Source organism: Hetaerina americana, unplaced genomic scaffold (genome assembly GCF_022747635.1).
Source record: "Hetaerina americana unplaced genomic scaffold, ioHetAmer1.1.p SCAF_19, whole genome shotgun sequence".
Lineage (NCBI taxonomy): Eukaryota > Metazoa > Arthropoda > Insecta > Odonata > Calopterygidae > Hetaerina > Hetaerina americana.
Genome location: NW_027286752.1, coordinates 10,054,234 through 10,071,488, shown reverse-complemented (window position 1 = coordinate 10,071,488; position 17,255 = coordinate 10,054,234). Strand labels below are relative to the sequence as shown.

Sequence of the window (17,255 nt, the reverse complement as noted above, 5' to 3'; positions counted from 1 at the left end):
AGGGACAAAAGTCATCCCACACCATTAAATTGGTAAAATTTACTACCTAATTTTTGCAAACCAGCACACGTCCACATGCTTTGCGGTACAAAATACCTCAGACGGTTATCAAACATCTCACTGGCCATACAGCTAGAGTTGGCACAACATTCATTCCTGATTTGGGATTCAAGCCCATGACCATATAATTAGCAGGCAGGTGCACACATTACTTGCGAGAAAAACTGAACTAATACACACTACCTTGAGGTGTAACAAGTAATTCTAAAAAAAGAAATGAAGTCAATAGATTGCCATATGCAAATGATTACATTTGAATGAAAAGCTTATTATGGTTCTTATTAATACTAATTCTTCAAATTCAAAATGTTTGCATCATCATAAAAATTCTCACAGTTGTCCACCCAATGTTGACTTAATTTATGAACAAATCACATCAAAGTGGTATTGTTCCAAAAAATATAAGACATTTCAAGGTGTTACATCTTGGAAAAAAACTGGGTTGACTCAAAACATTGGAAAATACAGGCTAATTTCTATTATAGCACATTGTTCTAAGATTCTTGTTAAGCAGGCAATGACCACACCGACACAAAACTTTGTGACAAAATCATTTCAGGAATGTCTCTCAAGGAATTTCCCATAGAATTAATTAAGAAAAATATGTATTTTAGGAAAACATTACAATGCAAAAACAGAGAGGCTTTGATCTGATTGTTCCCAAGGGCCTGAAGCATGAAGCTACATCCCTCTATTTCTAGAGGGGATCTCACTAGGATCTGAACATTAAACATCACTTGGGATTCACTAAATTTCCTGATTTGATGGCATCGTTTGAACTTCAAATGCAAAATAAGTACTTTCATAGAATCTGAATTGTTTCCTGAATACTTGGTGATATTCATGCTATTTAAGCATTCACAGATCTCCAATAATTCCTCTACCATTCTTCAAAATGTTTGCATCTATTTATAAAAGGTAAACTTTCTTATTTCTTCCTTATGACATTCTGCTAAACCTAAGAAATTGTTATTAATTCCAAAATGAAAAATAATTTGTTTTCTAGTGCTTGGAGGTATCTGAAAGGAATGCAGTTGCAGTATAAAACATTGTCATTGAGATTTTCTTTCCAAGTAGCTTTTAAATCTTCCTACCGGATGAAAAATTGAAAGTCCTACTTCAACATAATCATGTCTCATCCCCGTAAAAGAGGTTGCATATAGAAGACCAAAGAGAAGTAGTTTCCTAAGTGCATTGATTTTCAGCACTCACTTAAGATTGACACACAAAACAATCATTTATTGATGAAATTCATTAAACTAGTTTTACTGTTAAATTGTCTACAACAAAATCTAATTCACTACACTACTCGCATCAGTTATTTCTGAATATCACACGAAAATCTGGCATATGCTCTGGAAGATGTTCTAAGAAGAGAACATTTTTTAATACCAGAGTCATTAATCTTTCACATAATAACACAAATGGTTAAGTCATCAATTGCCATTTCTCTGCCATTCATCTGACGAAAGTCATTTCTTTCCAAAGCTCAAAGTGTTGTTTGGATTTGAAAATTCACTCTTCTATTCAGACCAACCTCTTTAAGTCTTCTTATTTCATTCAACCTGACTTCCAAGCATTCCAAAACCTTTTGATGAATGGCATCATATTTACCACCACATTCCTGTCTTCAAGGTTAAAGAGTGGACAGTTTCAATAAATATACATCTCTATTGAAGTGTTTCATATTGTGGAGCACCCACATACATACCTAGATATTGATTGAGATGTAAAAATGAATAATGCTTCAGTATGCATTTGTATTTTTCCGATGAAAAAACAAGATTTTTGTGCGGTAGATAAGATAGGATTGCAGAAATGCCATTAAATTAAGGCCTGATAATAACAGTATTGCTCCAGCCAATCATGAGAAAATTCCCATTAAGACTGAAAGTCAGGGCTGAAAAAACCTGACTTTTTGCTCTCGTATAAATCTGCAGTATCAATTAACATTCATTAAGTTATAATTTGTCAATCTAAAGTAATCCCAACACGGAGAATGCTGAACTATTACCGTGCATCTTCAAGTACCAGAGAAATAATGCTTTCAGATGCTTAAAAATAGCACATCAAATAACATCAACAATTGGAAACTTAAACAAAAATAACACAAAAAATAGTAAAAATATGCAGAGTAAAAGTTACAGAGAGATTGAATAATTCTTCTTGCAAAGGTGTGGGAAGAAAGTAAAGAGGTATGACGATTAGCTTAAAAAGTATGCTCTCTGACGATTCTGGTTTTGATATGATAACTTTCAACCACATATTAGAAAATTTAGTCAAATAGAGACATGTGTACAATGGAACAAACTAAACAGTGATATGCATGAAAATACATAGGCAGTCTAGTTTTCTGGTACACTTCTTCAAACTCAATAGTGCATAATTTTTTGAATCAACAACAGTTCATGCAAAGCTGTTATTATTATACCTAGCAAGCAGAAATTCAGCATCCATTGAAAAACCACATTTATTTAAATTGAATTGGTTCTTGAAGTGGCTTCGCAATTTATTTAAACACTTAACTAGCAATTGAGAGCTGTGATGTTGGAACCCCCAGTAAGCCAAATGACTTCATACTAAGTGATCTTCAAACACAAGAATACTGACAAGCATTCTTAAATGGTTCAAATGGAAGTAAGCAATAAACCAAACAAACCTTTTCTAAAAGCAATTGGCTGCTTATATAAAGGGAGGCAAAGCTTGCAGCCCCAGCAAGATTGGAATCTATTTCTGCAAGTCTTGAGAGATCCCTTTGGGCAGCCTCCTGGAGTTCCCTTCGTATTCTGGCACCACCAAAAGCAAGCGGAACTTGCTGCAATGGGGAGGGAGACGGTGATGGAGCCAAAGATGAAGACGGGCTTGATGTTGGCACTGACATGGATCTTGCCAAACGACCAAGCACTTCATTCATGAACTGAACTGAGCCAGTAGTGACCGGGACCAATTCCCTGGAACAGGATATCCCTGGAAGCTGCAAAATATACGTAACCACATATTTACATCATTTTTTACATAGTGGGAAATTTCAAAATTCATAAAATCTAGTTCAGTATTGATATCACACAAATGTAAATTAAATGGCATAATATCAGAGGAATGGCTGCAGCCAAGTGAATGTTTCGTGAAGAGTGAATTGTTTTCATGAATTTTTAAAGATTGAAAATGTTTCAACAATCAGATTCGAAATTTTCTGCCTTTCTTTCAATATTATTAAAATACTAAATTGTTGAAAATTTTCATTACTAAGGATGGATGGAGTAATATTAATAACATGTTAAGGACTTCATTAATGACAGATAAAACAATGCTTGCATCAACAAACTAAGTCTTTCTATTGACAACAAATTTGCAGAAAAAAATACCTGCAGAAGCTCAAAAATTTTAAAGTCTGGCCAACCCCATGACTGATAATATATATGCTCAAAACTAATACCAAGTAAGTTTCTGAACAGTCTAATGCATTTGGGCTAACTTGACACCAATTGGCTTAAAAAAAGAAATCAATCCTCAATCTTTTATGAAATCTCAACACAATATCTATCAAAGGAAAATGAGTGAGACACAAATGAATGCATAAAAAGTCAATTGAATATGAGGTATTCACTGAATTATGAGCTGTGGCTTGCATATTTATACCATGCATACATTCATGTCTGAGACACTATTGCCATTTACTCCATAAGGGATACATCCCCTGTTATTCCCTGCCGCAAGGCAGTCCTCAAATGAAATTGGTGTCTATCTAATCTTGCCAATGTTTGCCCATGGATGGTTTTCTGTTCATACAAGAAGAGAGGCTGATTGGCTGGCATTTGAGATGTATTCGATAGGCTGAAAATATATGCACATCTTATAAATTATTGAATATAGCTGATTGATTGAAGAAAATCATATATCCACAGAGAACATTTTTCAATTGGAAGGTTTTCAATTGGAAGGTTTTCATTGAACACTGAAACTGTAAACTATTCAATGTAATTAAATTGCTATTAAAATTGACAAATAAAATAAATTATAATATATGTATAAACCATTTTATAATATTGTTTGCATTTAAAACTTTGATAAGTTTAAACCCCTGCAGAACATAGAAAACCCTGAGTTTAACTGCTTCAATAGTAATTCCTCATTCCAGCAATTTCAAGTAATTGAAAAAGTAATTAAAAAATTAAAATATGGAAAATTTTGAATTCTCTAGGGTAGTTGTCATCCCAACACTTAAACAAATTCAATATCATCCCCTTTATACTTGAAAACTGAAGAATAAAGGATTCCAAGGCAGTTATGAATTAAGCATTCCCTCCCTTACAAAAACATTAAATACAAATTGTGGGTAGAACTATACATATATTATGGGCATAAATTAGGAGGTCACCATTCAATATCCAGCTATAAACACAAAAAATAAATAGCAAGCTTACCTTCAAAGGAGGCACCAAGGATGGCATTGTGTCTCTCAAATAAGAGTAATGCTTTAAGGTATGTTCTTCGAAAAGCTCCAGCATTGTAGGGCAGTGACAAGCAGAGTTGAAAACCAAAATCAAAATACATATGTCTAGGTTTATCATCAAGGAGAGAATACATTGAGTCAAAAATAAGGTGCAATATTAACCTCTTTGCCAACAAAATTCCTTTAACTAAATACCAAAAGATAACCTAATGTAGTCAAGCAATTTATTTCCCATGTCAACAGATGTAAATTAATATATAAATGCTTCCTGAATGATTACTTTTAGCACAAATAACAAAAATACACTCAAGAGGATACATTTCCTACATGAGAGGTGCATTTTCTTCTCTGCATTTGCTGTAAAAATGTTTTATGAGGTCTATTCACCAAGACTATCCATGCAGACTGATCATGTGTTACCTGACTCAAGGATCTGAAAAGTCTCCCTTTGTTTCCGAATTCCTGTTACTCATGGGGTACCTTGAATCATATGGGTGAGGAATATTCACAAGTCACCTTGGCAGACAATATTATCCTGAAATACATTGGTGATAATGATTTACCCATTATCTTTGCTTTTGAATGTTTGAAGATTACAAGCCATCTAAGCAACAGGTTTTAATAAAGGTTTTTTTAACACGGTTAACAGGTTTTCTATAACTCGCAAACATCTCAGGAGGTTTGATGGTTGCATAGCTGCTAAACCAGAAACTTGGAATGATAGGAACTTGGATAGAAGATTTCATTAGATCAGGGTTAGTTCCCATCACAAAGAATGGGAAAGGCAGCCATATGCGAGGCCGACAGAACAATAAGCAGAACTCAGCAGAACAATAAACAGAATCATGTAAGCTAAGTGGTACCTAAGATCATTTATAAGAGGATGGATGGAAGAAAAAAATAATTATTAAAGGGATGATCAGTTTGGGGTCAGGAAGAAGTATGTTAGAAGCCATTGCAGTAATGAGATCACAGAGATAGAATAAAAGCAAGATGACTTCATACTTGATGCATATGCACATACAGCTATGAGGGTGAAATTTTATTCTCTGGGACCAAATTCATGGATCAAATTACACTCAAAACACTCATTTTAAGTGAAGACATGCATGACAAGCAGGAGTTTATGAAACCAGCAGTCAATAATTTAACTTATTCATTTATTTAGTATAAATTAGTGAAAAAATTGGAGTATTTGATGAAAAATTACCAACTCAGCCTTCTTTATAAAACACCAGGCAACTTTTATGAGCTGTACCGTGTTGAAGAGGATAAAAGTGAAGAACCAAAAAATACAGTTCTTAAAACCTCCAACTTTGTACAGACTTTCCCAAGTTTTTTATACACGCAAATATATTCTCAAACTTTTCCGGGGATTCTTGATTTTCCAGGGAGAGAGGTAGCCCTTAATCACGGGACCATATCACATTATTTCTTTAGCAATATTAACACACAAACACAATTGTTCTTCTGGTTTGTTCACACCAGCAGCCACTATAACAGCAGTACTAGTGTCCCCAACCCCAAATGACATCCAGAATGTAAAAATTGACAATGGTTCTCCCAAGAGCACAAAACAAACTTGAATACTTCCCATGAAACAGAAGACAGGAAAAGAAAAAAATTCAATTCAGTCAGAAGAGCAGAACTTCATAATTAAGGCAAAAAAGAGAATAGGAGAAGCTTAGGCAGCAGCTAGGGAGGAGTTTGGGTAACCAAATGCCTTGTCGATATCTTAGTTATAAATATAAGGAACTTATTAATTCTGATTACAGTCTTTGTCACCTCCTTAAAAAAATAACCATAAATCAGAGTTTTCATATTTTTTGTGATTGCACTGACACCTTCTTGGAAAATGTAATCTATAAATAACAAAGCCATAGTTTTCATAGGCATGTATAAAACATAAATAGTTTTATGTAGAACAGTAAAGCTATAAATAAGCCAAGGAAGAGCCCCCCCAGTAAAATTTAACGTAAAGGGCAAATTTTCCCTTTATAAATATATCAACTTTAGCTCACATGCATTGTTGGAAATGCAGGTCTTGTATCCTAAGGTAGCAAGATGTTTCTAATTCATGAAAAATATTATTCCCATGGTACATTTAGAGAAGGATGACAGCCCAGAAATGAGGCTACATGTCATGTCATGTGGAGAGTCTGGAAATAACATGTGTGAATTAAAATGTGTTTCACATCTAAAAGTATATCCCTGCACCATAAAGTTAATCTAAACTGCCACATATATTCTACAAAATACCCCCAATTAATTTCAGAGAGGAAATAAAGGATACAGGCAGGATCCTCCACATCAGGCTCTGGCATATCAAAAAAGGGGTGTATTGACAGCAGCTCAGGAACAAGTGGAAGGGTAAGTTCAGGATGTCTTTCACCGATGCTCTTTAGACAGTGCCATGTAGATCTGCGATCCTGTGAGAGGAGAATTGAAGACATGCAATGAATGAATACAAGTATATCTCGGTTAGGGGTAAGATAACAATGAACTGTACATAAAATACCATCAAAACCCACATACTGGATTCATTAATTTACACTGCCTCTCGAATTCTGATGCTTATTTATTTATTTAACGATTTCATTGTACGAGATTAAAACTTTATAGCCCCTTCTTTCACATAACCCTTAGGCATTACATTGAAGCTGTTTAGCATGAGGTTGAAGGGAGGAGGGGACTAGTTTGCTTATTCACAACTTAAGGCCATCAGGCAAACACGAGTACTGCTTATCATGTTTTACCCAATATGTCACGTTTACTTCACAAGTACTGCAATGGTAATGGGTCATTGGGTTAGCATTTTTCTGCTCTTTTGTACTTTCCCTTCTAGACACAGGACAGATACATTCTTTAATATCTGGTGAATGCTAATTTACTAAATACATTAATGAACATTGAAAGTTCACATCACTCTTCATTACTCACTGTATGTTCTTGCACGAATGTTCATATTAATATACCTCTTAGCCAATTTCATGTTAGCAGTCATAAGAATTCATGTTTCATATGCCATTGTTCAAATACACATACAGGGGTTTTCTTTTTATTCCTCTAGCAAGGGGATTGTTTATCAACTCAGTCTCAGAATTTGCCAGGTCCTCAGAAAGCTATTCATGAGTTAGCCCACTTTGCCTACAGTTTAAACAAAAAATCCTTTCAAAATTTCAAAGAAACTTAAATGGGTGAAATGATAAAGTCAGATCTTCTTTTTCAGAAATAAACCAAAAACCTCATTCTACAATTTAACTCATGGTGCTTAATAGTACCAAACAGGACGAGAGTGGCCAATGCAAATTAAGGTACACTCTCTCATAGGGGTGTAAAAGCCGCAGAGCTGTGTGTGTGAGCCAATTAAATAAAATGGCCCACTCATACACCACTCAGTACAGTGGGATGTGATCGGGTGAATTGTTGACCACGAGATTCTTTTTTTTCCGGAAGGGGTACACTGTCTTCATAGAGGGTCATTTTTTGGGAATTAGTTCAAAAGCAAATGAGCGAAAGAGTACGAAGAAAGAAAATGCCTAAGAGTCTGGTGAATTAGTGATGAATTTCCATGGCCACTTTATTCTAATTCAGCATCATTCATAGACAGCAACTCTTCAAATACCCCAGAGTCAACTTCCAAAGAGAGAACACTTAAGTGGTGATAAGATTACATTTGTATCAATATAATCAGCAATCCACAACTAAGTGTTGACAGATTTTCAAGCAACTTATCATGCAAATTAAATTGATATTTAAACCTATTACCCTTGTTTATAGTTATGTATGCTAAAAATATCAAGTTAATAATTTAACTAAAAACAATTTGTATTATTTGCAGACAGGAGAAGATTTCATGTGATTGATTTCACCATTGCCATTGTAATGTACATGACATTACAGTAAGCTCCAAATTTTCCATACAAATGACTTGTCAAAGATACACTGATAATCGGAAAGCATGTATGATCCACTGATTAGATTCTTTCCAGGATCCCTTTCTCGAGTTATGCCACCAAAATTAATAAACTCCCCAAAAAAAGCCACCAGCCACCTATAAGTAGATCCTTGTTGAATTAGCATTGTATGACGGAAGAGAATCCAGGAGGGGCATCCTGGCCAAACTGAAAAGTACGCAAGCTGCAAAGGGAAGGAGCAAATCTTGGAGGAAGACTTTGTACCAGCTGGCAAGGGTTTAACAAAAGTCACAATTAGGGAACAATAACAAAAGTTTACGGATCTTGAAGACCATTGCAGCAGTCAGCGGCAAAATAAGAACAGTACATTAGTTACCTAGCCTCCTAAAAACTAAATCACTTTTAAACTTGAATTTAATAAAAATATACGCCATTTCACATCATTGCAATTGCCACTCCATAAAATAATCACTTATCGTTCTTTATTTTGTGTAACTTAGTTTTGCCTTACATGACTCTAACCAATTCACATACAACTAACTACTCCCTGAAAATCAAAATCAAAGTTTTCACAGAGATATCCTACATTACATAGTCAAACAGAGTAACTGAGGACAAATACTATCTTTGCTTTCTACAAAATAAACTTTATTGGTCAACTAGTTTCGTTACACTGTAACATCCTCAGGACTAGTGGTACAATATAGATTTACCTGGGTTATATACTCGGTCGGGTAGAGGTAGCGGATGGGAGGTGGGGGAGTGTAATTAAGGAAAGGAGAGGTGTAAGAAGGGGGGGGGAGGGGGAAAGGTTGGGAAGGGAGCGTGGGTTTGCGTCATGGGGATTTTTTGGGGTGTAGAATAGGAATGTCCAGGAGGGGTGAGTGGAAAGGGAAGAGGTGGTCATTAGTTATCTTTTCCTTCTTCTTAACCATTTTTAGAATTTCTAACTGCTCCCGGATATCCAGCTGCGTCCCTTTCTTCACTCCGTGCAGTAATTCGGGGGTGAAATCCGCTCGGTGGCCTTCCTTCGAGAGATGAGTTGCGAAATGGGACATCCCAGTGTTCTTTATGAAATCCCTCCGGTGTTCTTCCGCTCAAACCGTTAGGCTCCTCCCTGTCTGACCAATGTATTTAGCATCACAGCCGCCACATTGCAATTGGTAAACCCCACTCTGGAGAGTTGGTTTCATGGGGTCTTTGACTGCAGGTAGCAAACTCCTTAGGTTTTTATTATTGTAGAAGTTTTTGTATTGTAGAACTCATATCTTTATTGACAGTGTGCATAAATCAGAATTATTTCTTGTTTAATGGAAACCTATATCAACAATTGGAAGGTCTAGCTATGGGCTCCCCCCTATCACCTCTACTGGCTGAAATATTTCTGAATAACCTAGAAATAGAACTTTTCAATAGTGAAAATCCTCTCCTCAAAAATGTGCACTACTGGTTCCGTTACGTAGATGATGTATTATGTTTGTGGACAGGTACGAAGAGACAATTGGTAAATTTTTTTAAGCTCATCAATTCATTAAATTCAAGGATTAAATTCACCATGGAGGTCCAAGAGGGTTATAATTTGAATTTCCTGGATCTAACTATTTCTATTAAAGAGGAAAAACACAAATTTTCTATTTTCCGCAAGCCCACTTGTACAGACCAGGTCATCCATGCATCATCAAAACATGCATTTCACCAAAAACTTGCAGCCTTTCAAAGCATGATACACAGGGCTATTCCATTAGCTATCCCTTTAGACCCCTCAGCCTTCACGTTGGAAATAACCAATATTAAAAAAATTGCTTTGGCCAATGGGTACACAGAAAAATTGATTGATGACTTGTTAGATAACAAAGGAAAAAACTTTTATTCAGAGAAATGTACTGTCCCCCACCCAGAGACCTAGCTTTGTGGCGACGCATTAAATATGTAGGAAAACCCTCCTTTAAAATAGGCTGTGTACTCAGTGATATGAGCATAAAACCTGCCTTCTAGAATAATAAAAACCTAAGGAGTTTGCTACCTGCAGTCAAAGACCCCATGAAACCAACTCTCCAGAGCGGGGTTTACCAATTGCAATGTGGCGGCTGTGATGCTAAATACATTGGTCAGACAGGGAGGAGCCTAACGGTTTGAGCGGAAGAACACCGGAGGGATTTCATAAAGAACACTGGGATGTCCCATTTCGCAACTCATCTCTCGACGGAAGGCCACCGAGCGGATTTCACCCCCGAATTACTGCACGGAGTGAAGAAAGGGACGCAGCTGGATATCCGGGAGCAGTTAGAAATTCTAAAAATGGTTAAGAAGAAGGAAAAGATAACTAATGACCACCTCTTCCCTTTCCACTCACCCCTCCTGGACATTCCTATTCTACACCCCAAAAAATCCCCATGACGCAAACCCACGCTCCCTTCCCAACCTTTCCCCCTCCCCCCCCTTCTTACACCTCTCCTTTCCTTAATTACACTCCCCCACCTCCCATCCGCTACCTCTACCCGACCGAGTATATAACCCAGGTAAATCTATATTGTACCACTAGTCCTGATGATGTTACAGTGTAAACGAAACTAGTCGACGAATAAAGTTTATTCTGTAGAAAGCAAAGATAGTATTTGTCCTGAGTTAAAAATGGAATTCTACAAAGTTAAGGCCTCAACCATTCAGTGCATCAAACAGAGTAATGATGCAGTTGGGAGTAGTTGCGTGACTCACACCAGACATTCCCTCTTCTCCCTCACTCTCACTTTCTTTGGAGCCAGCCACATTCAAAAAACTGGCTAAAGCACTCGACCGGATATTGAGGGATCTGGGTTCGAATCCCAGTCAAGGCATATGATTTTCACACTCTGAAATTATTGCATTGAAAAGCACATTAGCGGATGACTCCATTAAAAGTTACTGTTGCGGCATCTCCCGCAGTTTCTTTGGAACCTTGACTGGGATTCGTACCCGGACCTCTCAATGATTGGCCGAGTGCATTTGCCAGTTAAGCTACCAAGGCATCCTCTTACACTTTGAAATTTTGGGGGGTTTAAAGGAGCAGGATAGAGGAGCAAGCAAGCAGAACAAGTGAGAGGACACCTTGGCAGCTTAACTAGCTAACGTACTCAACCGGACATCGGGGGAGGTATAGAGCCACAGATTTCCTTTCCTTTGCTATTTTCCACTCATAAATGTTCCAAACTTCCTAGTGACAATCCTTTACCTGAATGGTGGAGTCTGCATGAATTAATGCAATATGCAATTGACTTTCACCAAACAGAAGATAGTGCAAATGGCAAAATTGCTAGATATAGTAGTGTGAGTGAAAAGGTTGAAGGATAGCTACTTCCCCACATTCTGGTGACAGCTATACTTGAGGAAGGATCAATCATTTTGGGACTGGGAAATGGAGGGGATGGATTAGTACTCCTCTCCATCCTTATCATTAAGGAACATAAAAACAACATCAGCATCTTTGTAACTCTTCTCTTACGCAGACAGCGCTCTCACCACGTAATGTGTACAGGGATAAACAACCCATCCCATTGCCTGCCAATTGCCATCAATACCTAAAACCAATAGGTCAATCATGGATAATCCACAACCTGTATAATGTGTGCATGGATAATATAAAGTTCACTGCATTTCCTGAGACAACTTAAAAAGAAAAGTGGATGTATATAACCAATTAGATCCAATAAAACAAGTTACGGTTGAAATCCAAAAAGCATACCTGAGGGTATTTCTTCAAATTGTCCAAAAGGCTTTGAACACACATTTGCAAGCAGCCTTTTGTAGACAACCGACATGCAGCCAGCATCCTATGAAGTCCTTCTCGTACATCCAGCGAAAAATCCTACAAGTTTAAAATTTTGCTTGCATAACCATCAACATTTATTATGACAAGGAGAAGATTAAACATAAAAATCACATAAATCAGTTTTCTTTACTGATGAAGTTAAAATGCAAGAATTTCAGAGCAAAAATCATTCACCAAGACTGGGATCCCAGGTAAGAAAAATAGTTTTTACACAGTGAAATTCTCACATTTCATCGCAATGAGCAATTTAATGTATTTTGCAATGACTATAATCCTTTTTATGCATAATAATTCGATAATTTGCTTTTAACTTGGCTACTCCAAGATTACGTGCCATGACAATTGCAGAGGTCTCCCCACTACTGGCAATGACACAACCCCATGGATGCTCTGAACCCACAGTTGCAAAATTTTTATATTTCTGTCAATAAAAACTTATTCTAAACTTGGTCACTAAATTATATAGCACAGGTAAGAGTAGCATATCGAAAATCGGTAAGGGCCATGACTGACAGGGGAGTGAGACAGGATTTACAGTTACCACCAGTATTTTTCAACATATATGCTCAGGCATTGTTAAGGGTGGTATGGAAAGGGCTTGGGGAGCTAGGAAGAAAGTGGGCAGTGAGATGATGAAGTCAGTTCAGTTTACAGATTCTAAAGCAATAAATATACAGTCAGATAAATGAGGGAACGCGTTACTTGAGGTGATTTATTATTGAGTACTTTACATGAACAATGAGAGGGGTATGAGATGAGGATTAGCCACAACAACACAAAGGGAATGAGAGTTTTGAGAAGTAGAAAAACTAGGTTAAACATTCAAGTTGGAGGGAATAAACTAGAGCCGGTGGAACCATTCATGTGTTTGGGCAGCATTTTATAGCATAAGGGGCATACTATTGTGTAGATAAGGAGAAAAATTGCAGTAACTAAAGAGACATTTGTGAGAAGAAGAGTTTTGATGATGGGCAAACTGAATAAAGATCTGATGGAAATATTAGTGAAGGCTTTGATATGGAGTGTAGCGAACATATGCATGTGAACCTGGTCTCTGAGGCAGGAGGATGAGTGCAGATTGGAGGCTTTTGAGATGTAGGTAAGATAAACATTGAAGCTTTAAATAGGGTTGGCAAAGAGAGGAGGTTAATCTGGGGGTAGTCTGAGAAAGGCAGAGTAAATGGATAGATGAAATGTTGAATGATAATGTAGTATTGAAGACCTGATAAAAGGCAGAATGTTGGGAAGAGTTTTGAAAAATTGAAGGAACAAATAATGCAGGGCAAAGAATAAGGATATTCTCATGATACATAGAAGACACATGCTGATGTTCAAAGGGAAGCCATACTGTACAAGCATTTTCAAATTGAGGTCTCCTTAGCTAACAGAACAAATATTTCAATGGCTCCATGCTTTTGAAATTGTTACCAAAATGCAGAAGCCATTTCACATCTATAGTTCTAGACGGGCGGTTGTCCTGGTGGGAGCATACTACCTTGATCAAAAATTTCCCGGAATTTATTCAGAAAATTAAAAATACAAGTTTATTCATCTAAATCTATATTGTCCCCTTCAAAGTAATCCCCATCGACTGCAACACACTTATGCCAGCGCTTGATCCAATCCTCGAAACATTTTTTATATTCGGTTTTCGGTATGTCCATCAGTGCTTCCTGCGATTTTTCCATTACTTCCTCTCGGCTGCTAAAACGCGTTCCCCGTAATGGTTTTTTAACTCGATTGAACAGAAAGAAGTCACAGGGAGCCAAATCAGGTGAATTCGGTGGCTGTTGGATGGTATTTGTTGCATTTTTCGTCAAAAAATTACGAATAATGATAGCACTGTGCGACGGTGCGTTATCATGGTGCAAAATCCACGAGTTTTCTGCCCACATTTCTGGTCTCTTTCGGCGAATTGCTTCACGCAAACGTCTCATAACGCCCAAATAATACTCTTTGTTTACTGTCTGGCCTTCTGGCAAAAATTCATGATGCACTACACCGTTGTAATCCATGAAAACCGTCAGCATTGCCTTCTTTTTTGACTGAAAACGACGTGGTTTTTTTGGTCTCGGCTCATTTGGTGAACGCCATTCACTTGCCTGATGTCTGGATTGCGTGTCGTACTCATAAACCCACGTCTCGTCTCCAGTAATGATCCTTTTGATGAATGTGGGATCGGATTCAGCCTCGCAAATCATGTCTTTTGCGACGTCAACACGGTCTCTTTTTTGCATGAAATTGAGGTATTTTTGCTGCTACACGACGGAAACCCAAATCATTAACCACAATGTCTTGGGCGGATCCATAGGCAATGTTCAAGTCCTCCGCTATTTCTCTGATGGTTAATTTGCGGTTATTGACCAACATTTCTTTTACTTTATCAATTTTTTCACCGACTTTTGATGTCGATGGTCTGCCACTGCGTTCATCATCTTCGATTGACTCACGACCACTTCTGAACCGCTCGTGCCACTGGTAAACGACAGTTTTTTTTAGAGAATCGTTGCCGAAACACTTTTCCAACATTTCCAACGTCCGTGCGCCACTAAATCCGTTTTTTACGCAAAATTTAATACAAGTTCGTTGTTGCAAATTTAAATCCATTTCTGAAATTGTAAAAAATCGCCAACACACACAGAGATAGATGTACTCTTGGCTACGTAACTTTTGCAAATGTCAAGTTATGACACTAAGATTTAAAGGGAATATCAACAACAGATGTACCAATTTAACAAAAAAAACAGAACTCAAATCGGAACGATGGGAGCGCCACACGGTGGTTATTCCGGGAACTTTTTGATCAAGGTAGTATATGTCACCTGGGCAAAAAACTGAATACCATTTGCTTCCTTATTAGAAGCATCAGGTTTACCGTAACAATGGATGTCCTCATGTCAATATATTATGCAAATATCTACCCCAGTATAGTATATAGTATCCTTTTCTGGGGTTCTTCTCCGCTTGCAGACACAATATTTAAAATTCAAAAGCGAGCCGTACGGCTAATTGTCAAAGCAGAGCATAATGCTCCTTGTCGTCCATTATTCCATAAATTGAACATTCTACCTTTGCCATGTATTTATATCTATGTATTACTGGTGTACACCTTTGTAAACCTTTCAATGTATGACACAAATTGTGGTATTCACCACTATGGGACCAGGTCTAAAAATGATCTGCACCGAACTTACGTAAGAACTAGAACCACCGCACTAGGCCCTAAATCTATGGGTCTCCTTATGTTTAATAAGCTAAACGAGGACCTGAAATCCAGCACAAACATTTATCTATTTAAAAGAAAATTGAGAGCTTTTCTTCAAAGGAATTTGTTCTATTCTATTAGGAATTTCATGGAACATGAAACTTAGAATAGGCATATGTATTTACATTGTGTATTATTGTATATATTGACGTGTCCTATACTATGTGTACAATTTTTTTTGTATGATGCAGTCTCTGGACAAATAAAAATTATTATTATTATTATTATTATTACCATGCCAAGGCTCTAGTTCATGGGAGTAGGTACTTAACACTATTTATTAAAAAAACAAGAATTTCACTACCTCAAGTGCACCTAAAATTGTCTCCAACTGATCTTCTCGTAAAACTATGTGATGACTAATCCGGGTAAGACTGTCAATAGCTTTCAATCTCACATCTTCAATTTCATCATTGAACATGTCCACCAGGAAATCCAAAGACAGAGTAGCAAACTGGGTGTTGTTTAGTGACAACCAGCATATGGAGTCCACAGATGCACTTCTGACCTCTGGAATAAGGAAAATAAAAACAATTAAGGAGAATTCCTCAACAAGGATTGAAAATAGGTTGATAAAACTAAGGTTGACAGATATTTATTGATTAGCAAACTCAATTATCAATACATTATCCATACATCCACATTCCATGAATGCCCAGCAGAGGTTACTTCTTACAAAATGATTGACAAAATCTATGATATGGTTTTTGAGTGATTGACAAATCAAAGTTTGCAAAATATTTAAGGCTAAAGCCATATCACAAAGTACAGGGTTTTCAATTTGACACAAAAAATTGGGTGAGAAAAAAATCTCAGCAAGATGGGTGCTACATTTGCAAAGTTGAGAATAAATGAAATCATCTTATCTATTCGGAGGTTGGCTTGCCAATTTTCTATTGCAATCATGACACGTTTTTGCATCAATACATAACTGTATATGAAACATGGATACACTACTATATTCCCCAGACAGGAACAGTCAAGACGCTGGGTTTCTATACATCAGGCTCCAAAGAAAACGAATACAGCGAAATCTGCTGGCAAGGTGATGGCCATGGTTTTTTGGGGACACACATGGAATCATCTACATCTATTACTCGCAAAAAAGACAAATGCTAAATAGAGAATATTATACATTGTTAATGCACTGGTTGAATGAAGTAATCAAGTCAAAACATCCTCATTTGGCAAAGAAAAAATTTTCTTCCATCAGGGCAATGCCCAGGTTTCAATGGCAAAAATTATGGAATTAAAGTGCTACAACTTCAGAGTGAAAAATTCATTAGCCTTGACTGGGATCTGGGTTTGAATCCCGGTCAAGGCAAATTATTTTTACACTCTGAAATTGTTGCATTGTATTGCATATTAGCGGATGACTCCGTCAAAAGTTACATGCTCTGCATCTCCTGCAATTTCTTGGAATTATGGTAATTAAGTTCACATTATTACAACATCCACTGTATTCACCAGATTTCGCCCAAGTGACTTTTTTTAATTCTAAACTTGAGGAAATGGCTTGGCCAAAAATATTTCACATTGAACAAGGTCATAACCAACACAGATGCCTATTTTGAGGACCTTGGCCTTGATAGAATACTCTTTTTCATGTGCCAGAATATACAGAGAATGGAATGAAGGAAGGAAAGAAATAGCATGCGGAGGGACTTAGCGTAGTACAAAATTTCAGGTTGCATTATTGGTCAGGAGAAATTGTATTGACTATCTATCCAAAATCTACATTAACCGGTAGAATAC

The 17,255-nt window shown here is 37.0% G+C and overlaps 1 protein-coding gene across 1 annotated transcript in view; it reads right to left on the bottom strand.

The window, feature by feature from the left end:
• Positions 1-17,255, bottom strand: part of IntS4 (integrator complex subunit 4) — a 50,788-nt gene that overhangs the window by 13,447 nt on the left and 20,086 nt on the right. Inside the window, exons 10-14 of the mRNA XM_071584519.1 lie at positions 15,805-16,010; positions 12,149-12,271; positions 6,807-6,942; positions 4,485-4,618; positions 2,720-3,034 (exon numbers count right to left, since the gene is read on the bottom strand). Of these exons, the coding sequence (XP_071440620.1) occupies positions 2,720-3,034; positions 4,485-4,618; positions 6,807-6,942; positions 12,149-12,271; positions 15,805-16,010 (914 nt within the window). The remainder of the gene's footprint in view (positions 1-2,719; positions 3,035-4,484; positions 4,619-6,806; positions 6,943-12,148; positions 12,272-15,804; positions 16,011-17,255) is intronic.